Below are 23,621 nucleotides of genomic sequence, written 5' to 3' on the forward strand. Positions count from 1 at the left end.
CTCTTGGAAAATTTCATAATCTTCCAATGATTTTATCAATTTTAACCTTTTTTCAAAAATAAACTTTTCAAAATATTTTATTTTTTAACCCAACTATAATTTAATTTTGTTTATGACAAGGAAGTATCTAAGCCCAAACAGTAAAATATTCTTCCAACACAATTATTAATTTGTATAACAATTTGAAAATGTTCTATTTAGTATGTCAAGCTTTACAGCATCAAGAGGATTCAATTTGGGGGCAATTTTTCCTCTTCTCCCCCTCCTCTTCCAAACTTTATGGTCATTTTGCAGAGTTTGAAAACTTCCCATAAAATATGTTTAGAATGCCATGACTCTACATATTTATTTTGAGGAAAACCTACAAATTTTAATGTCTTCTGTCCGATCCAGAAAAAAAAAAAAAACCCACATATTGTGAATGATTGATTGATGTCTCAATAAAAATTTGTAATCATCTCCATAGAGTGTACATAAATCTTGCCTTGTGGTTTACTTATTTAAAAAGAGGACTCTCTTATTTACATTTGACTCACATTTTCAAGGATCAAGTCAAGAAGTACGCCTTCTCATACCTCTCACCTGCCACTGACACCACCTCTGCAAGGTAGGTATAGTTAGGATTATTCCCATTTTACAGATGAAGAAAATTGAATTTCAAAAAATTTAAACAATCTGCCCAATATCAGAGACACAGCTAGTCTTCAGATCTACCCTTTTCAAAATTCAAATTTATGTTCTTCTGATGACTTTAAATGATATCTGAAAAACATAGTATTTCATCAAAACCTCTCTGATTTTGTAGTCATTGAAATTTTTCTCTTCCTAATTACAGAGTTGTATAATGTGCCTGTGTATATAAGCAGTTGGAATTCAGAAAGCTGTATGGCTTGTTGGTATTTAGAATGGAGTGGAATATATTATAGAAAGAAGATGCCGGTACCCTCTTAGCACACACCTGACATACCTAATATTTAAAATTATTCTGGATTTCTTGTTCTGTTGGGTAAAAGTGATCAGTGACTTAAAAAATTGATCTCACTGTATTTAGCAGATATGAAAATAATAAAGTGTTCTCAGGTGATTACAGTAGCATTATAAAATTAAAATTTAGTGTTCTTATTTTACAGAAAAAAATGGAGGATCCAAAAGGTTAAAAAACTTGATCATGGAAAATATAAGTTAGATTTGAGCCCAAATATGCTTCCCCACATTGTGTGAGTTTTTATTATACAGAATTTCTTGGAATTGGTCATTAATTATGGTTTAGCATATACAATATTTTTAATTATATGCCATAAGATGTGACACTTTATTAGATCAACATTATTAGTAGCAATTAAATGCAGATGTTTTTCAAAACCAAACAATAAAATATATCCCTAAAACAATTTCACTATTAGGAAGATGGCTTTACACTTAGTCTCTTGAATCTGGAATCCTCTTTGACAATTGTCTCAGGAGATTATTTATAAGGGCTGTTTTTTTTTTTAAAAAAAAGCAGGAATTATTAGTCCACAGTTGTCAAAGAAAAATTTTCTCAGCTAAACAACTTACCTAACTTAAAAGACTTTGTTGTGAATTAATTTTGACTCTTTCCAAAAATGAAGTATATTAGCAAAATACAAATGTATGTAAGTCATAGATATGTTTATAGCTTCCTCTTTTGACAAGGCCCAGCCTCCCACTTCATGGACACCATATGTTTTATTGAAGAAATAATGGGCTCTGTAATGTAACAATATTTAGCAACCATATTATAGTTATGAAAACGTGATGGAGAGTGGGAACACCAGCTTCAGGATCAGGAGACATGAGTTTTATTTCACACTATGACATCATCTTATTCCATAACCTTATATAACTTCCCCTATTTCCACAAGTAGTTCACTTACGTGAATTGGAAGGTGTTTCCAAGTTCTGTAGTTCTTCCCGAGCCGATATGTTTATCGTCATAAATATTGTTGTATTTGTTTCTACTTCAGTTAGAAGTAAAATTAGAAGGTTTATGAGACCAAAGCTCTCACTTCCTGAAACTTTTCTATTTCTGGTAAACAGTTAAGAGATGTCCCTTTGGGATAAAAATGCCTTTAGATTGGACTAGACAACATGAGCTCTGCTCTTGAGTGCTCTGTTATTTTTGAGAACGTGATCTGCTACCTAGCGTGATGCGTGAATCTGCCATGAGAACACTTTGACAGGTACCTGGTTTCTGTGAAATTAGTCCCTGAACCTATCAAACAAGAAACCATACCTCAACTGGTTTCTGATCAACTGTGATAAGATTCACATAATTTCTTCTGCCCTTTCATGTTCAAGAATCTGTTTTGCTGTTAACTCCAGGGTTTTAAACCACTCTGTCCTTGGATTTGCATTCCGAAAACAGATTTTCCTGGTGTGGCTCCAGGGACTCCTCTTTTGAAAAGTTGTTTTCCTAGACAATCTTCACTGATTTAGACCTAACTCATATCTCTTTCCATTTCATGGACCACTCTAGGACTTGGGGAGCTGGACTAGACAGGTGTAAGTGTTCTAAAGCCATCTCTATATCCAGCACTGTAGTTATTTAAGTAGAGACTGGGATGACCCCTCAATGGACCATTGTGAGTGGATCTCAATTTTTTTATGAGGTTGAGAATGACTTTGTCTGTCCATGCTAATTCTCTTATCTGAGTCTTTCATTCCAGAGTTGAAGATAAGTTCAAGACATTTTCATGATGACATATCAGGAAATTTCATATTCCTTATAGTTCTTTAGATGGTTTCAAGTCCTCATTTAGACTGTCTTGGGCATCTGCTATCACAGATATTATTACAGCACTTTAATATTAAAATGTCTACTCAAACCAGGTTTGACCCATGCTGCTCACAGTGATCCCATTCTCTGGAGGAATCCAGAAAATAAATCATCAGTGTGAAACTTATTTTTCTTCTTATGAATGCAGGCATATTTGAACATGGTCAGTGGGTTTGTGCTATATAGGAGTATTTACAAACAAATTGAACTGGAGTAAATTCATTTAAAAATAATTTCAAATATTGATAGTTATTTATTTTAGTAGATAATTGTAATAGGCCTCCCAGTTGGTGGCAAGGGAAACTTGCCATGACCATAATTAAAGATTGTAAAACAATAATTTAAATGTAAGTATCCTGGCCTGGAAGTTAGTGTCCTGGTCACCTATTTTGCCTTGGCAAATGGCATTCTGATTCTTTGTCTTATATTTACTTACTATAAATTGTTGATATTAAAACTTATTCTTTTGTATTCCACAGGATATTATGAAATTAAACTTAAATGACTGAAATAAATGTATTCTGCCATCTCTGAGTATAACTGAAGACTGGAATGATTTACATGGTTATTATGTTAATCTAATTCCGGAATTGATGCAAGATACGACCAATTTGAAAATGTATTCTAAACTTTACCTGCTATGAAATGCCGATATTATAATAGGATTTTTAATTATCACTTAATGTACACCTGAAAAGAAATATTTAAGCATTCTACTTTGCATGAATGATTGATTAAAAAATAAAATATTATAATAAACATTTTTTCAGTTAGATAGTTACCACCATAACTGACTAACTTACACACTATTTCTTATTCAGACTCAATATTAAGCTCATTTGTTACCAAATACCTAAGTTCATAAATGGTCAACTTATTTTGTTTTCTGTTATCGTAAAGTTTTGTGTTCATGTAGACTTAATGAGGAGTTCAAAATTAAAGGGAATCCTCTAAGAGTTCTCCTCTAAAGTTCAGTTAAGTTTCATGAAATAATTGGGTTGTTGGCAAGATCTCCTAATGGTGGTGGAATACCCCTGAGGTCCAATTAGCCACAGCTAACAAACTTTACTGAACTGGTCTACAAACAGGAAATGTGGTAGCAGTTTTAAGGTTCAAAAGAAAGCCCCCATCCAAAGGTACTACTTATAAATCAGCAAAATGCTTATTGTAGCTGAGTTAGTTGCCGTTTTTCATTTTACAACTTTATTTCTTTCTTGGTGAACTATCAGCTTCCTGGCACCCTGGCCATGGAGCTATGACAGGCAAGTTCATAGGTAAGATTTATTTTTCCCTCAGGAAATCACATAATCATAGACTCTCAGATTTAAATGGATTTACAAGTTATAGAATCACCCCTCATCCTCCCCAATCTGAGATTTCAATCCCTCTTCAGCAGGCAAGACATTAAGAAAGAATGACTAAACTACAATTATGCTGACTTAGAGGTAAAAATATTTGGGGTCTTTTTTCTTATTGATATATATTTAAATTATTTAGAGGAAAAATAAAATTAGTTAGAATTAAATTAGAATAACTGTATAATTCAAATTTGCATCCAAAATTTTCCCAATTTATAGTACATCAGATTTTCCTATTATACTGCACAATTTTTTAAAAGACCCCAGTTAAACACTCCATATGAATCAAGGAGATGCACTGTATTTTAATTATCCGTTTTTCCAATGTTAAGCATTCCATGTAGTTTGCAAATTTTTCATAGCTCTTAAAAATTTAGTTGAACATATTTGTGAATAATGTTTTTTCCTTTTAAAAAGTGTTTTCCTTTAGAGTTTAATCCTAGAAAGTGTATTATAGAATCAAAGAGAAAAAAGAGTGTTTTTATTTCTTCATAATCATTTCTAAATAAATTTCATTAATTATGTCTAATTATTAATTAATATACACTATACTATTTTCTGATCTACTGAGGGCATCTTCCTGAGAATAAGAGAATTCTGTGAAGCTACTGTACTTTGTTTCCACATATGTGTAAACTTTTCAATTTGGATAATTAAAAAATAAAACTCTTAATCCATTTATCTTTGAAAGGAAAAGACATATTTTGGTAGAATATGTCTTATTATGTTTATGTTTTTTCTTTGGGAAATTTATGTCCCCAAATTTCCTCATTCTATTAGTAATGCAGTGTCCTGCAACCAGGAATGATGGATGATGGATGATGGATGCTGTGGGAAGATGGGAGAAGAAGGCATAAGAATGCGTGCAGCAGAAACAAAGGGGTGGGAAGGTCATTCACATCATGAAAGGATGAGCTCTGCTGCTTGCTAATGAAATTTCAGGGAAGGGATTACTAAAGACACTTCACAGGGATATCTTTTATAACTTTATGTTTACACACATATATTAATATACACAGTCAGTGTCCAATAAATATGTGTTGAATGAGTGAACTTGAAATAGGTATTTATAGTAATAGACTTTACATGTGTTTGTGTTGTGTGTATATATGTTCATGTGTATAGTACATTACTTATCTCTCTGTCTTATCTAGAAACTGATTTCTTTTTGTTCTTATAATAAATTTTTACTTTTAGAACTTTGAAAATGAGGATTTCCTTACTTGACAGATCCTCCGTGTACTGAACACTTACACACTAGTTTTTTTTTTAAATCCAAGTCTACTGTGCTGTAAATTTATTGCATGTGCCTCTGTTAAATTGTATGTGGAACAGAATTTTGAAGAATAAAAATGTATTAATTAACAAACACTACAGTTATCTTGATACTAAAATGACCTGATAACATACTCATTCCTAGAGGCAAATAATATTTTCATATTACCCCATAAAGTGTGCCAGAAAGATTAACACGGAATACAACTTAATATCAACATTTATTTATGCTTCTGATAAAGTAGAGAGTAATGATAAACAGAGCAGGAGGGTGAGAACACTTGAATTCCTGGTACGTTTATGGTCTGGGGAAGCAGGTGTATTCTCCCCCATGGAGAACGGCAATTCACCAAGCACTTACTCAGCACCTAACAGGTTCCAGGCAGGGAGGACATTATGCCAGTCACTGTGGTAGGTGCAGTGAGGGAACACACCTGAACAGCTTATGGGTCCTGGCAGGTACCAGCGAGAGCGTGTTGCCAGCGACTTACATACATTTCCCTAAACTGCCTGCTTATTAGAGATATGTATTCATAGTGTCTTTCTTTCCATATTTAGAGCTGAGGGTTCAGATTTGAATACTCGTGGAAGAAGAAATATCTCTTGTCTGTGCACAGCACCTCTTAGCTTACAAGATCCATCTGAGAATTACAATCTGTAACCTCACAGATGCAAAAGAGTGCTTGAAATCATGGGACACAGAGCTGATGTACCAGAGTCACATGGAGTTGGAACAAGAAAGGTAATCCAGATCTCGCATACATAGCTCAGGATTTTCTCAGTAAATTACCCATCAGATGTTGCTCTGTATATGTTTTACAGGTGACAGGTACTAGGTGTCTGAAGAGATGAAAACATCGTGGAGGAAGTAGAGAGATTTGAAACAAGCACTGAGGCAGGACTGTCAAGGACACACTACGTAGGTACAGTGACTGCTCTGTTTTTGTACCAAGATATTCAGACCACGATCCTTTCATGATTAATGGGAATCACTCCTTATTCTTGTAGATAATTCAGGCCCCAGGAAGGTGTTACTTGCTGAATGGATCTCCTCACGCCTCCCAACAATGTGACTGAATTTGTTCTCTTGGGACTCACGCAGAATCCACACTTGCAGAAAATACTCTTCATTGTGTTTTTGTTCATTTTCCTATTTACTGTGTTGGCCAATCTGCTCATGGTCATCACCATCTCCCTCAGCCCTTCACTTTCAGCTCCCATGTACTTCTTTCTTACTTACTTGTCCTTCATAGATGCCATATATTCATCTGTCACCACTCCTAAAATGATCATTGACCTGCTGTATGAGAGGGGAACCATCTCCTGGGGTGGCTGCATGACTCAGATCTTTGTTGAACACCTCCTGGGAGGATCAGAGATCATCATCCTTGTTGCCATGGCTTATGATCGCTATGTGGCCATCTGCAAGCCTCTGCACTACACGACCATCATGTGACAGGGGCTCTGCCAGTTCCTGGTGGTGGTGGCCTGGACTGGGGGGATCCTACATGCCACTGTGCAGATTCCTTTAATGGTCAACTTGCCATTCTGTGGTTCCAATGTCATTGGCCACTTCATGTGTGATTTCTTCTCATTGTTGAAGCTTGCCTGCAGCGACACCTACAGGCCTGGAGTGGTGGTGGCAGCCAACAGTGGGGGCATGTGCTTACTCATTTTTTCCATGCTACTCATCTCCTACATAGTCATCCTGAGCTTCCTGAAGTCCCACTGCTCTGAAGGACGGCGCAAGGCCCTCTCTATCTGCGGTTCCCACTTTACAGTAGTGGTGCTCTATTTTGTCCCTTGTATTTTCACCTACACGTGTCCTGTGGCCACTTACCCTGTGGACCTGTTGATGAACGTGTTCTTTATAATCCTCACTCCCATGTTAAATCCTATCATTTACACAGTGAGAAACACAGAGGTGAAAAATGCCATGAGGAGTTTGTTGAAGAGGAGAGTAACTTAGGCTGTTCATGATGCCAAGAATGTGATGATTTATATACACAGGGAGAATTATATCTGTTGCAAACTTGAAGGAAAACTAAGATATTTTGCAGATCATTGACAGAAGAAAAGGATTCATAAACTAACATTTTTGATAATTTAATATTGGCTAGGCATTTACTAGGCATTTTGGTAACTTATACTTTACTATGGCTTCAATGTTTGTGATCATAACTTCAGAATAGGCAATGGAGAGAACAACTATAGACCCTTAGTTGATTGTAAAGTATATTTTTCTTCAGATTATTACCACTACTTTACTAAATCCTTCATATATGTTACTTGGATGAAATTGGTTTTTCATTGGACCTTGATATCAGACATTCTTCTGTGTTTGCTTAGCCTGTTGCAAAGCAAATAAGGCATAGAAATTCTTTGAATGATGGAATCACAGCTGAATTTTTTTTTCCGTGCTATTAATTTACCAAAAGCAAAAAGAAAGGCACCACTAAATGAGGAAATATAATTCACTAACTATCCCTAATTCTTTTCTTTACAGAAACACGAGCCAGAAATTTTGAAATTACTCTTAAGTTGGACTTATTTTCTTAAATATCCTTGTGGCTCTCAGTTTTTCTTTAATATAAAGGATATGCTTTATTTTTACATACCAAGACTTGAGTAGCCATTTGAAACACGAGTAAACATTCTTTTTATCAAATTTAAACCAAGAAGTCTATGGTTAGTTTCCACAGCTAGTGAACTATGCATCTGAAACACATTGGTTCCAACTCTATGAAATTATGAATAAAACTGCTACAAATATCTTCATATAGTTATTGAAAAAAGAAATAAAGAAAACAGAAATATATGAAATAATTATTTTCAAGACACTAGATGTCAGAACCAATTGACAGTGATCACTAAGAGATGGGAAGCAAATTGGGTTCTAGGATTTTCTGGTTTATTACCTTTAAAAGTTCCCTTGTTGTGACACAGAGAAGAATACCTTAGAAGGTCCTGGTATGTTGCTTGAGTTGAGATGAAGTTGAGGTTCTGTGGAGACCAAGCAGCTAGAATTCTGAGGATGCAATATCATAGAGCATAGACCTAGAGACCTGTGTCAGTGGTGGGAAAGAGAGACAGCCAGACAGACACTGAGAGAGAGAATGCTGGAGAGCTAGAGAGAACACCTCTCAGCTCATCATAAAAGTACTGATCGGTGCAAATATTTGAGAAAACTACCTGAGGCTGGGAAAGATCTGCCCAGATAGATGAGAGAGAAGGGTGCTTGTTCCTCACATTGGGTCAGGAATAGTGCCTGTTCTTACCAGCTGGAAAACCTTGTAGTTCATGAGGGTCAATGCTTAGGAAGATTTTGCATAAATCGAGATATAATAATTAGCCCTGGACTGAGTCCTTCTCAAGACCTGTTTCAAAAACAAATTAGGAAGAATTAAAAAAAAAAAATCCAAAAAGAAAACATCCAAAAGGATCAAACTAAATATTATGTTCAGAATTTTGTGTCTTTGTGAATGTAAGGTATTAATCTATTTTCTTTGTGCTCCCCAGGTTTCATTCTGGTATAAGGGTTATGCTGGGTGCATAGAATGTGTTAGGAAGTATATTAATTCTTCCCAGGAGTGAAAAGTACTTATGTAAGACTGGTACTGCTTGTTGATTAGTTGTTACATAGTATTCATTGATTAAAGCTACATGAGAATGAAATTTTGGTTTTGGAATGGTAGGATTCTAAAGAATTCATTTACTTGGGTATTAAATTATTCTAGCTTTTAATTGTTTTTTTTTCCTAGTGTGCTTAGAAAGTTGTATTTTTCATAGCAGTGGTCCATTTTCTTTAGTTGGCAGATATACTGTACTAAATCATGTAACATATCATTTTATTATCTTTTCAAAATATGTAGAGTCTGAAGTAACAGCTGTCTCTTCATTGTGGATTCTAATAATTTGTTTTTTGTCTTCTTTTTTCTTAATCAGTTTTGCTAGAATCTTATCCAGTTTATTAACTCTGAAAGAATTCATTAAATACTTTCTTTATTTTGAATTTGTTTCTATTTCAATGACTTGTCTTCCATTTGCTATTTCCTTTCTGCAGTGTTCTCTGGGTTTATTTCAATTTTTTTTCCTGTGTCCAGAAGTGCTTTCTGCTGTTTATTAAGGTTAATGCTGGCGCAGCCCACCTGTGTGACTTTTTTTTTAACATTTTTTATTGATTTATAATCATTTTACAATGTTGTATCAAATTCCAGTGTAGAGCACTATTTTTCAGTTATACATGAACATATATATATCTTCATCGTCACCTTTTTTTCTCCATGAGCTACCATAAGATCTTATGTATATTCCCCTGTGCTATACAGTATCATCTTGTTTATCTATTCTACAATTTTCAAATCTCAGTCTATCCCTTCCCACCCTCCACCCCCTGGGTTTATTTTAATTTTTTTTCTAGCTTCTTGAAACAGAAACTTAGTTCATTCTTTATAATATTTTCTGTTTCCTAATACTTGCATTTAAGTTATAAATCTCTCTAAGCACTCCTTTAACTGCATCCAGTTGACTGATAAATAAAATATGTACTATATTAAATATGGCTTTTATACATATATATTTCATACATACCTTTCATATATCTTTTACATTCATTTGTATCATTATCTTTGTATTGAAAATGTACCTTTTAAAATGTTCACAATTAATTTAGGTTTATGTTGCTTAATTTGTAATTAATTAGAAAATGTTATGTTTTGTTGTCAATTTCTAGTTGATTACATTATTGTAAAATATCTATATATCTATATATCTATAAATATTTGTGCTCTATAACTTAAGTCCTTTGAAATGTATTGCAATTATGTCATGGCCTAGTGTACTGTCTACTCTGGTGAGAGCCCCATGAGGTATTTGAGGTGAACAGAATAGTCCCACAAATGCCTTCTTTCCCTGTTTCCACACTAACACAGATTCTATCAACTTGCCTGTCTGAAAATATGTGACAAAGTGTGTGACAAACTTGATCTGCATCTGAAACAGACTTCAAGTGACTTATTCTGAAATTAGCATTCATAATGTTTTGGAAACTAGTTCAGCTATCATCTTCAAAGACAAAGCTTAAATTTAACAGACTTGCCTATTTTGAAGGCCATGGTTTAAACAAGAAAGTTTTTACATATTTCATTTCTGCCCATCCTGAGCTTTTCCCTTTGATGACATGACCTCAAGTTGTTTTTTAATACTTTTCCCGCAGAGGATATGGTTCTACAAGTTTTGTTTTACACTGTGATCATCCCGTAGGCATCTCCGGAGATAAAGTGTCACCATCAAAATATGATTAAGGTCCCATTGAATTTAATTAGACAAGAATCACCCACAGAGATGCACCAACTTAAAGACTTTATAACATGTACAGCATTTCAAATGTAGATAAAGTGTCTACAGACCTTTACCCTTACCTTACAGGACAGACTTTCATGAGCTGAAATGATGGACTCAAAATATAATAAAGTTTGTATATGAAATTATTCTCCATCTCAGGAAACTCAAAGCTCAACAATCCTGGATGAAGGCAGGAGAGTATAATTGATTGAGAATCAAAATATTGGAAAGACTATTTCACTATTTCACTCTCACTCATATAAAAGACAAAAAGCAACATTTGTATATAAGCAATTCATACACATTTACAGTTTCCTCTCCAATCAAAATGTTGAATTGAAATTTGTTAGTGATTGGAACAATTCCTACAAACAATCAATATTTTGGTCTCTGTTCACAATCAAGATTTGGAGTTCTTTAGTAACAGGCCATTCATATCCACTTTGAAAATGCCAACTTTTTGAATAGGAATACTTTTCTGAATGGCTGAGATGAAATAGATTTCCTGCAAACATGGAAAGTGTTGGTCACATGGAAACAGTTCAAGGTCCAGTGATGTTGCTTGTGTCTTGTTCTCTGTGTCCTCCGAGATGGCATCAGTGAGTGAAGAGCAAGGGAGAAGACAGAAGGGTCCAGAACATGGATTGAATAGCAGTCTCCTTATGCAGGTAACCCAGGAAGGGTATTTATATGTAAAATTCTGAACTAGGCTTATAATTTGCAAAAGTACTTTGGTGGTATGAGAATTCAGTCTTTTAAAAGTTTTCCTTTGTGATTTTCACAATCAGCCATGTTAGGAATCCTTTGTGATTATTAAAATATATGAAGATTGATTTTATTCTGTCATGCTTTTTTGAATATTTTCATATTACAATGATCTGAAATAAATTTACTTTCTCTAACATAAAGTATTCTTAGAAACTAATTTCAGCTGTAACTAATGGGGTATATTTATTGACAGATAATTATAAATCTGATGATACTCCCAATTAATATGTTCTCTAAACATTGTTTGTTGATCTGTTAAAAATTAAAAGATGATGTAGCATATGTAGGATTTGAGTTGCTTTCAAGAAACCAAGATAATATGGTAGAAAGCAAACCTTTAATTCCCACTTTATGTCCACAGGGGAGCTTCAGTTTACTATCATATGTTTCTTGGCCATTTAGATCTATTTTTCCTTTAATTGTATATATTCTAATTTTTAAAAATATTTTATTTTTTGTTAATTGCTTAGAATATCTTTGTATATTTTAGATATTAACTCTGAGAATTCTCTAAAATGTAAATCTTTCTTCAAAGTACTTTTGTCTTTTTACATTGTGGTATTTTTTCCTATATCCTTTAAATTTTTTTGCAGTTGTTAAATACATCTATTTTGGATTTCACTAATTAGTTAAGAAGAGTATTCCACCCTAGAGTAGAAACAATTACTCAATAAGTGTCAAGTAAAATAGAGTAAACCTTGCTTTAATTTTTTATTAAAAATAATCCAATATTATTTTTGTATAAAGTATTAGCTATACATGCAATTTAACTATTTTCCAGTTGGAAAGCTAGTTGTGGCAAATCATTTATTTAATATTTGTCTCCCATGTATGTCTCTTAATTACTTGCCTCTCCATTAATCTGAAAAATCTTTGAGGTTAGGGATGGGCTTTTAATCAAACTTCTTATGATAATCTCTAAAAGTATCAGAACATTAAAAAATGCTACTGATTTGTTGAAAGAATAAATAAATTATCTTAAGACTTCAGGAATTCACTAGTAAGAATTTTATTTACAGAGAATTTTGTCCTGAACTCTGAAATAAGACATACAGAAGACTCTATGGACCAAAGGAGGAATGTGACTGAGTTTGTCCTCTTGGGGCTCACTCAAAGCCCCCAGGGTCAGAAAATATTATTTGCTGTGTTCTTGCTCATCTACATGGTGACAATGGTGGGCAACCTACTCATTGCTGTGACTATAGTGGTCAGTCCAACCCTGAGTTCCCCTATGTACTTCTTTCTTGGTTATTTATCATTCATGGATGCTCTTTATTCTAATACAATCACCCGAAATATGATTATACACTTACTCAGTGAGAAGAAAACCATTTCATTTCAAGCCTGCATGACCCAGCTTTTTACATGGCACTTTTTTGGTGGTGCTGAGGTTTGCCTCCTGGTGGTCATGGCTTATGACCGCTACGTGGCCATCTGCAAACCTTTGCATTATTCCACAATCATGAATAAGAGAGTGTGTGTTCTGCTGCTGCTATTGGCCTGTGTTGGTGGGTTTTTACATGCCGTAGGTCAACTTTTCTTTGTTTACAACCTTCCCTTCTGTGGTCCCAATGTCATTGACCACTTCGTCTGTGACATGTACCCTTTGTTAAAACTTGCCTGCACTGACACCTACATTATTGGTCTCACTGTGGTTGCCAATGATGGGGCAATCTGTGTGGTCATCTTTATGCTCTTACTCATCTCCTATGGGGTCATCCTGAACTCCCTGAAGAATCTTAGCCCAGAAGGGAGGTGCAAAGCCTTGTCCACCTGTGGCTCCCACATTACTGTGGTGGTCCTCTTCTTTGTCCCCTGTATCTTTATGTATGTGAGACCTCCTTCTACCTTACCCATTGATAAGTCCTTGACTGTGTTTTACACCATTATCACTCCTATGTTGAATCCTCTAATCTATACTCTGAGAAATGGAGAGATGAAACATGCCATGAAAAAGCTCTGGACCAGAAAAAGTACATGAAGCAGCAAGGATATATATGTCATCTATTTTCAAAGAAGAATTTTTCTTTCCAAAAAACGTATATGTAATTATTGAACTGCAGTAAACTTCTCTTCAGATTTAGTAAATTGGATGTGATGAAAAACATTTATTTTGTGAATACTTGCAATGATCAAAATATACTATTAAAATCTGCATAATTTTATAGTTCAATACATATGTATATATTGTTTGAAATACATTTTTAAGATTTTCAGTTTCTTAATTTTGGGTGTAAATGTCTCTATTGAGAACATAGATTTATGTACTATATGATAAGTTAAGCTACATTTAATACTGTAAATTTATTTTAGTTAATGGAAGATTTTCTCTTGTTACTCTTCAGTAATATAATCTTTCTCATAATTAATAGGACTCATTATAGCTTAAAAAATAATAGAGATATAACATAAAATGTCATTCACTCTCTTTCCCTAAAGACAACTTATGCTAACATTGAGGTACATATAATATTTTTGAGCCTGCAAGACCTTTTGCACGTACTATTTTGTTTATATTGCTTAGCAAGTTAACATTGAAGCAAAATGATGTTTCAGTTGTAATGCTAATCATAAGGTGGTTAAGTTAATAAAAATTATCTGAATGAACAAGGTTCATTCAATGCAGAAAAATAAACAAATCTTACTTCTTTTCCCAGTTGCATAATCATATTATCTGTTCAAGTGGAGCAGATATGTCTGGCCATATATTTTCATTAAGATCAACCATTAATCTTCCCAGATAGTTTAGAATATCTGGGAACACATCTGCTCTTTTTCAATATCCCCAACTCCTCTTTTGCTTACAGTGTTTCATAGCCTTCTATAGAGATGCAGGCTCTGCCTTCCATGTGTAAATTTAGTATAAACCATAATCCACAAGCTTCAAACACTAACTACAGAACTTGACATCAGATGTTATGGGTGATACTGTTAAGGAAGATGTTGACTATATATACCATCTTATCTATCTTATTAATGAAATACTGATTACTAGATAATAAAGAGGCCAGAATATATTGGGGTTTTTGACAGACATATTCATAAAATAGTCTCTCGCTCTGAATCAGTGATGCAATAAAATATTATCTGCCTCTAAATGGTCAATAGAATGTGGTCAAAAAAGCTTACTATTCTACTTCCAATTTTTAATCTTGATTTATAAGGGGATAAGTCTTTGGGGCAACGGATGGTTTTTATTAGTAAGTCACAATGTATGAGAAACCTTATGTTCTGAATTTTATACTTGTTAAGTGGAGATTTTTTATATCGTCTCAAAGTCTTTTCAACTACAATACTATCCTCCCAAAATATCAAACATTTGAGTTGATCAGATTTTATGTAATTTATTCTTTCACTGTTAGATGTTTCTATGGAGTGAGAGTTGCATCCCTCTCCAAAATCAGAAGTTAAATCACTTATAATGAGGTGATATTTAGAGATGGAACGATTAGGAAATGATTAGGTCATGAAGGTGGAGTCCTCATCATTGAGATTAATTTCCTTTTAAAGAGATCCCAAAGCTCACTTGACCATTCCGCCATGTGAAGACACTGCAAAACAGCAACTGTCTATCAACAGGGAAGGGGCCTTACCAGATATGCAATCTGCTGGCACCTTAATCTTGGACTTTTGAATCCCCAAACCTGTGAAAAATAAATGTTTATTATTTAAACAACCCAGTCTATGGTATTCTTTATTAGTAACCAAATGGACCAAGTCAGATATTTAGTTAATTTTCAAATTTTTGTAGTTATTTCAATTGATGAGATTAAAGTCTTTATTAATTTTGTCTGTTCATTGGTCTACAATCTCCCTGAAGTCATGGAAATTTTCTTAATTGTCTTTGTGTTCTCTGTTTCTTGAACAATATAGGGGACCCAGAATCCACTCTATAGGCTTTGTCAATTACTTAAAATCTTGATCTATTGAAGTGAGTGTATTTTACAGATAAATATTGATTAACACACTCTACATTGAAGATATATATATATATTTATATATATATCTTTATATATTTTATGTATCTTTATATATAAATATATATAATATTGCTACAAATATTTACTCTTCTTTGACATTTACTACAAATATTTAAAATAATTATGTCTTTTTTTCCTATAATTATGAATGTTTTATATGAAGATCTTATTTTAATATTCTTTTACTTTTTGATTTTTTTCTATTACATCTTGGTCAATTTCATAACTTTCTAATGATTTTATCAATTTTAATCTTTTTTCAAAAATATAACCTTTAAAAATATTTTATATTTTTAACCCACCTATAATATATTTTTGTTTATGATGAGGAAATAGCTAAGCCTAAATGGTATAATAATCTGCCAACATAATTTTATTAATTTCAGTAACAATTTTAAAGTTTTCTATTTAGTACAACAAATTTTACACCATCAAGAGTGCTCATTTTGGGGGACCACTCTCCTCATCCTCTCCTCCTCCCCCAAAACTATAGGGTCATTTTGCAAAGTTTGAAAGCTTCCCATAAAATGTGTTTAGAATGTCATGACACTACATGTTTATTGTAAGAACTACATTTTAATATCTTGTGTTCCAATCCAGAAAAAAAAAACACATTGTGAATGATTGATTGGTGTCTCTATAAAAATTTGTAATCATCTTCACAGAGTATATATGCATCTTGCCTTATGGTTTTATTATTTAAAAAGAGGCCCCTCTTATTTACATTTGATTCATATTTTCAATGATCTGGTCAGAAAGGTCTTTGTGTCTTTTTCTAGCATGAAATACCGCACAATCCTCAAAGTCTCAGTCATGTGTCTGTTTTGAAGCATTCATAGCCCTGTATGCACAAATACACAGGTTTGTATTACACCACAACTCAGATCTGTATCAAACCTCATGAGAATCTCTGTGACCACTTGTACATAGACTTTCAATCATATGTAGGTCTCTATCCAATTGTATGTTTGTGCCTAGGTGTGAAGACACATAGATCTGTATATGATGGCACATAGATCAGTATCTGACTACCTATCTGAAAGCATTTGTTTATGTACATGTATATGTATCTGATGTGCTCACACACAGGCCTGCATCTGTCCACACACAGGGCTATTTTGCCTTTCACTGATCTGTAACTGACAGTATATGAATTTAGGCAGAACTTGACTAAATAATTCTTCTGCCCTGTATGGCATGGACTGAGGTCACTCTCTGGCATTCAGCTGATTGCTGGGCTTGTAAGGAGGGTCCAAGATGATTTCAATTCTCTGAATGGTGCTTTGGCAGGGATGGCTGCAAGACTGGGCTCTTTTGGGTTGTTTTCCTTCTCCATATGATATAAGACAATGTGGCCTATGTCTGCCCAGTGTGGTTGTCAGACATGTAAAAGGGCAGCTCAGGGCACCCAGAGGGAAGAGGAAAAAGCTATCAGGTATCCTAAGTCTCATCCCATCATGACGTCAGCTTGAAGTCCAGGATCTCCAGCTCTAAATCAACACTGCTTCTACACATTGAAGGAAACAATCAACAAGATGAAAAAGTAACCTATGGGATGGGAGAAAATATTTGCAAATCATATATTTCATAGTAAGTTAATATCTAAAATATATAAAGAACTACAACTAAATAACAACATCAAAAATAAATAATAAAAGTGGGTAAAAACCTTGAATAGGTATTTTTCAAACAAATAGGTACTTTTCATACAAATGGCCAATATGGACATTAGAAGTTGCTCAACATCACTAATCAACAGGGAAATGCAAATCAGAATTAAACTGAGGCATCACCTTACACCTGTTAGGATGGTTATATGAGATACATAGCAGACAATACATTTTGGCGAGGATGTAGTGAAATGGAACTCTACTATACTACCATGTGAATATAAATTTGTTCAGCCACTATGGAGAACATAATGGAGATTTCTAAAAATATTAAAAATAAAACTACCATATGGTTCAGCAATCTCATGTCTGTGTATATATCCAGTAATATGACAGCAGGAATCTGCAGAGCGATCTCTACTCTCACATACATTGCCCCATTATTCACAATAGCTAAGACATGGAAACAACCAAAATGTCCATTGACGAATGAATGGATAAAGAAAACATTATATATACCTTTATATATATATATATACACATATACATCCATTTTTGTCAAAAAAGTATACCTTAATTCAAAAACTAGTTTGTTTTTTTTTTTCTGGATGGAGACATAAGGGAGACACTAATAATGGCTACAGAAATTTATGAACTGTTTGTAGAAAGGGAGCCCTGAAAAAGGAATTTTGTGCTTCTTCAGGCTGAAATTAGATTAAATTCAATTAGGAGACTGGATTTTTCAATTAAAAGTAGGCTGGCACAGGTGCTAGGTTTGATTCCTCTCTGTTGAGAGATTAAATGGACTTAAATGCTGCTTTTGGGTAACAGGTTGTGTGAACTTCCTTGCCTCTAAGTGATCTGCATTTGCTTTTGAAATCTTTTGCACTTTCCTTAAGTGAATACATATTCACAGTGACCTATGCTCCTATTTGACCAAGTGTTTTGAAACTTCTGGATGGTATTGACACTTTCTGTCAAATTCTAATTAAAGCTCTTTGGACTTTCAGTTGACTTTGCGATGCTTCAGAAAGCCGTCCTGACTGGTGTGAGTTGATACCTCATTGCAGTTTTGATTTGCATTTCTTCGATAATTAGTGATATTGAGCATTTTTTCATGTGCCTCTTGGTCATTTGTACTTCTTCATTGGAGAATTGCTTGTTTAGATCTTCTGCCCATTTTTGAGTTTTTTTTTTTTTATTAAGTTGTATGTGCTGTTTATATATTCTGGATATTAAGCCTTTGTCAGTCGCATAATTTGCAAATATTTTCTCTCATTCTGTGGGTTGTCATTTTGTTTTGCTCATGGTATCTTTTGCTGTGCAAAAGCTTATAAATGTATAGGTCCCTTTTGTTTATTTTTGCTCTTATTTCTATTGCCTGGGAGGACTGGCCTAGGAGACCATTGCTAAGATTTATGTCAGAGAATGTTTTGCCTATGTTTTCTTTTAGGAGATTTATTGTGTCTTGTCTTATATTTAAGTCTTTAAGCCATTTTGAATTTATTTTTGTGTGTGGTGTGAGGGAGTGTTCTAACTTCATTGATTTAAATGCTGCTATTTAGTTTTCCCAACACCACATACTGAAGAGACTGTATTCTCCATTGTATATTCTTGCCTCCTTTGTCAAAGATTAATTGACCATAGGTCTGTAGGTTTATTTCTGGGCTCTCTATTTTGTTCCATTGATCCATATGTTGGTTTTTATGCCAACATTATGCCATTTTGATTACTGTAGCTCTGTAGTATTGTCTGAAATCTAGGAGGGTTATTCCTCCAGCTTCATTCTTTTTCTTCAATATTGCTTTGGCAATTCTGGGTCTTTCATGATTCCATAAAAACTTCAGGATTGTTTGCTCCAGTTCTGTGAAAATGCCCTGGGTAATTTGATAGGCATTGCATTAAATCTGTAGATTGCCTTGGGCAGTGTGACCATTTTAATGATAGTGATTCTTCCAATACAAGAGCATGGGATATCTTTCCATTTCCTTAAGTCAACATTAATTTCCTTAATATATGTTTTGTAGTTCTCCATGTATAAGTCTTTCACCTCCTTGGTCAGATTTATTCCTAAGTATTTTATTGTTTTGGATGCAATTTTAACAGGAATTTTTCTTTACTTTCTTTTCCTTCTAATTCATTGTTTGAGTGAAGAAATGCAATTCATTATTGTATGTTAATTTTGTATCCTGCTATATTGCCAAATTATTTTATCAGCTCTAGTAGTTTTTGTGTGGAGCTTTTAGAGTTTTCTACATACAGTGTCATATCATCCACATATAGTGACAATGTTATCTCTTCTCTTCCAATTTGAATTCCTTTTATTTCTTTTTCTTGCCTGATTTCTGTGACTAGGACTTCCAGTACTATGTTGAATAGAAGTGGTGAGAGTGGGCATCCTTTTCTTGTTTCAGATTTTAGTGAGAAGCCTTTAAGTTTTTCACCATTAAGTATTATGCTGGCTGTAGGTTTGTTATAAATAGCTTTTATTATGTTGACATATGTTCCCTCTATACCCACTTTGGTTAAGTGTTTTTTTAATCATAAATGGGTGTTGAATTTTATCAAATGCTTTTTTTTTGCATCTATTGAGATGATCATGAGGATTTTGTCCTTTCTTTTTTGGATATAGTGTCTCACATTGATTGATTTGTGTATGAAAGGATGTTTTTTATTTTTAAGGCGATGCATTCTTGTGTAAACTGCACACCTAATAATTGTGTAATGAGGTTTTTTTTTAGTATGGATGTTGCCATGTCTTTCTTCCATATGTGTTGGCTGTTATTCCTTTGATTGTGGGTGTGGGAAGTGTTCTGGCCAGAACATTCCCTGATTATTGAGTGGGGACTCCTTTTTGTTCTGTGGCTCTCATGGCTCTGACAGGGGCCAGATCTTTCCCCCTTTTGGTGGAATGGAGGCTTCCAGACCTGTCTCTGAGCTGTGCTGTGTAGCTGGCAGTGTTGGAGTCCTTTAAGTACTCTTTGTTGACTCTGCCCTTGTCCCTGCTTTGTCTGCAGGAATGTCAGTGCTCTGCTCTGGCGTCCTCCAGGTTCTCTGCTCTCAGTGCTACAAGCACAGTTTTGCCAACTTCTGCGTGCACACCTGGATCGTGGCGCACTGTCAGGTCAGCACCATCCCCAGCACCAAACACTCATCCTGCACTTGCCCTGCTGCTTGATCTCTGCTTGCTAGACTTAGAGGCCTGCACTGGCAGGGCCCCAGCCCTCAGTGACTGCGTGTTGGTGCCGCTGTGTCAGTGCCGTCCCCAGCACCAAACACCACCCCTGTTCTCACCCCATTGTGCAATCCCTGCTTTCTCATTCCAGAGACCCACAGGATGAGCCACCAGGTCAATGCTGTCCCCAGTGCCACATCTGCACATGTAGGTGGGCTCACAGTAAATGGCCACACCAGCCTTTTCCCCACGTGTGCCAGAACTCCACTTTTTGCTCATTTGTCTTAGAGGCATGGGTCCACAAAGGCACCTGTGGAGCAAAGGAGTCCTCTCTGCCTGGGGTTGTAAACAAATCTCAGTCCTGTCTATGAAGCTGAGGAGCCCCTGGGTACAGATTCAGGTTTCAATCCCACCTCGGCCTGGGACCCGCGACCAGTGAATATGGTGGCCATGGATAAGCCCTGCCTCTCTTCTCCCAAGAACATGCCAGTGATGCTGCCGTGGGTCTGTGGGGACAAAGCTATGACACAGCTGCATCGCACCCTACTTCTCCCCACAATGTGCACCAGTAGTGTTGCTTTCTTTCTTTCTTCTTTTATTTTTAATGGGGGACACATGCTATTCTGTTCTGTATACCCTCCAGGCCACAGCACATGAGGCTGCCTCTGTGCAGTCAGCCCCACTCCTCCCCCTGGCTCAGGCAGCCAGTCCCGGCCCACCCCTGCCAGCTGGTGTCTAGGGCTGAGGGTCCCAGGGACCCTTTGTGCTGGTTTTACTTGGTTCTGTTGGCCAAGGGCTGCTGTGCACAGATCCAAGCCTCAGAGGTTACCCCTGTGTCCCTGCTGACCTCTCCATTGGAGAGGGGGAGTCCCAGCATAAGAGAGCTATTTCTCCTTTGCTGCTTCCTCCCCGTGGGACAGGTTGTGCACTAATTTCCTGGTTCTTCTTCTTTTTTTATCCTGCCAGACTTGTGACAAATTTTGTCTTTTGAAGAAGGCGATGTTCTGTCAAAGTTCAGCAGGTGTTCCGAGTGGACGGGTGGGTCCCTGGATGTCTCTCTCGGTGTGTTCACGGGAGAGGGTGAGCTAAGAGCATCCTTCTGCTCTGCGATCTTGTCTACCCCCCCTAAGCTAAGCTACTTTTAAATTTATATCCATTCAATATTGTTTCTTAAGCACCTACTAGGTGACCAACGATGCTCTACCCTAGCATGAGCAAATAAACATAACTCCTGACCTCACAGGGATTGCCACCTTGTGGGGAAAACAGAGGAAATAAAAGTCAGCAAAAAACTTAGGTTAGTTTGTGACTGTTGATATTCAGGATGTAACCAGATGAAGAGAATAACTGAGGGGAGCTAGAGAAAGTCATCAGGAAAGATTCATCTAAGAAGGTGGAGGTTCAACTGAAAGTGGAAATAGTGAGATTTGGACAGGCAAGGGAAAACTCTGGAAAAAAGCAGGCCAGCAGTGAGCTGCATAAGGAACACAAAGCCCAGAACTGAGACATACTTGAATTATTCAAAAAGCAGGTTAAAAAAGGAGAGACAGAGACAGAGAAATGTACTGGAGATGTGGGCAGTAACATGATCTTAACCTGACTCACATGACTAAAAGCTGCCATTGGCTGCTGTGTCCTCAAAGGATTGGAATAAATTGGAATGGGGAGAACAAAATCTCACTGTCCTTCAGGAAAGATTTGTTCTAGCATATAAGTTAATGACCACACAAGGTCCCTTGCTTCATCCACAGCTTCCTCATGGCATTTTTCACCTCCGTGTTCCTCAAGGTGTAGATCAAGGGATTTAACATGGGTGCAACAATGGTAAAGGACACAGCCATTGCTTTTTCTATGGGGTAAGTGATCACAGGCCTCACATACAAGAAAATGCACGACACAAAGAACAAGATGACCACCATGAGGTGGGAGCCACAGGTGGAGAGAGCTTTATGCCATCCTTCAGAGCTGCAGGACTTCAGTGAGCAGAGGATGACCATGTAGGAGGTGATGAGGATAAGGAAGATGGCCAGACACATCACCCCACTGTTGAGGATGACCAAGAGGCCCAGGATGTGGGTGTCCATGCAGGCCAGTTTCAACAATGGAAACAAATCACACATAAAGTGATCAATGACATTGGGGCCACAGAAGGGTATCTGATATATAAATAGAAGCTGTATAACTGCGTGGAAAAGTCCCCCCAGCCAGGCCCCTCCCAGCAACAGGCAGCACACCCGAGGCCTCATGATGGTCATGTAGTGCAGGGGCTTACAGATGGCCACGTAGAGGTCATAGGCCATGACAAAGAGAAGGATGATCCCCACTCCACCAAACAAATGATCTGCAAAGAGCTGGGCTGTGCAGCCTTTGAGGGAGATGGTAATGCTCTCAGAGAGGGAGTCCACAATCATCTTGGGGGCGATGACAGAAGAGAAGGTTGTATCCATGAGGGACAAGGAGGTAAGGAAAAAATACATAGGTGATCTCAGACTCTGATCTGTGACCATGGTTACCACAATGAGGAGGTTTCCCAAGACGGTGGACACATACATGATTAGAAACACAGCAGAGAGTATTCTCCTCAGCTCTGGATTCTTTGTAATGCCCAAAAGGATGAATTCAGTCACATTGTTGGGATTCTTCATTTACTGTGGGCTGATGTAAACTTATCGGTCTGAGCTGGAAAATCTACAAAGAACGTTACTTTTAATTAGGTATAGCTGAAAGTGTTGGACTTTTTCTTTCTTTTTCACTCTGTCTCATACCCTCTTGTCCTATCTTTTTACCTGGACATCAACTCAGCAACCAGTTGATAACAATTATATCCTGAGAACAGCTTGATTCTACTAATCCATCCAATATCTTCTATCTCCAGTGTATATCTAGCTTTCCTTCCTGACACTTGTTGCTTAAGACACTTAGAAGACCCTTCTTCATCACTCTGGTGCAAGCACATACCTGGCAATATGAATAATTAGCACATCTCAAGGAAATCCTAGATCATTAGTAGACAGGAGCCAGTGGATAAATGGTAAGCAACTTACTATAATCTTAGATTCACTATCTTTCCTTCCCTGTTTCACTCTCCCCCATTCACTACCTCCCTTTTGTTTTCCAAAATGAACCACCTTCACTCAATCCCTTCTCTCAGCCACTGTCTTTCAGGAGCCCCAAGCTAAGAGTCTGACCTTCATTTATCACTAGACACACCTAATAACCAAGAGCTTGAAACAATTCATCTCATTTCATTTATTTATTTCATATAATTATCAATCACCAAAAATATGCTAATTGAAGATCTTACAAGACAGATAG

General features: G+C 36.0%; 3 protein-coding genes across 3 annotated transcripts; 2 read left to right on the forward strand and 1 right to left on the reverse strand.

Moving 5' to 3' along the window:
• Positions 1–6,384: 6,384 nt before the first annotated feature.
• Positions 6,385–7,436, forward strand: LOC102504729 (olfactory receptor 140-like). Its single transcript, XM_014566975.2, is given in 1 exon segment — positions 6,385–7,436. A coding segment is annotated over 1 exon segment (927 nt). The 5' UTR covers positions 6,385–6,472; the 3' UTR covers positions 7,400–7,436.
• A 5,121-nt stretch (positions 7,437–12,557) lies between these two features.
• On the forward strand, positions 12,558–13,522 carry LOC116666380 (olfactory receptor 4A15-like). The gene has a single exon (XM_032488684.1). It carries the CDS (start codon positions 12,605–12,607, stop codon positions 13,520–13,522), a length of 918 nt encoding a protein of 305 aa, XP_032344575.1. The 5' UTR covers positions 12,558–12,604.
• Positions 13,523–22,021: 8,499 nt separating this feature from the next.
• Positions 22,022–22,951, reverse strand: LOC116666656 (olfactory receptor 4C6-like). Its single transcript, XM_032490484.1, has one exon. The coding sequence runs from the start codon at positions 22,949–22,951 to the stop codon at positions 22,022–22,024; it is 930 nt and encodes a 309-aa protein (XP_032346375.1).
• Between the last annotated feature and the right edge of the window lie 670 nt (positions 22,952–23,621).

This window comes from Camelus ferus, chromosome 10 (genome assembly GCF_009834535.1).
Source record: "Camelus ferus isolate YT-003-E chromosome 10, BCGSAC_Cfer_1.0, whole genome shotgun sequence".
In the NCBI taxonomy this organism is placed as follows: Eukaryota; Metazoa; Chordata; class Mammalia; order Artiodactyla; family Camelidae; genus Camelus; species Camelus ferus.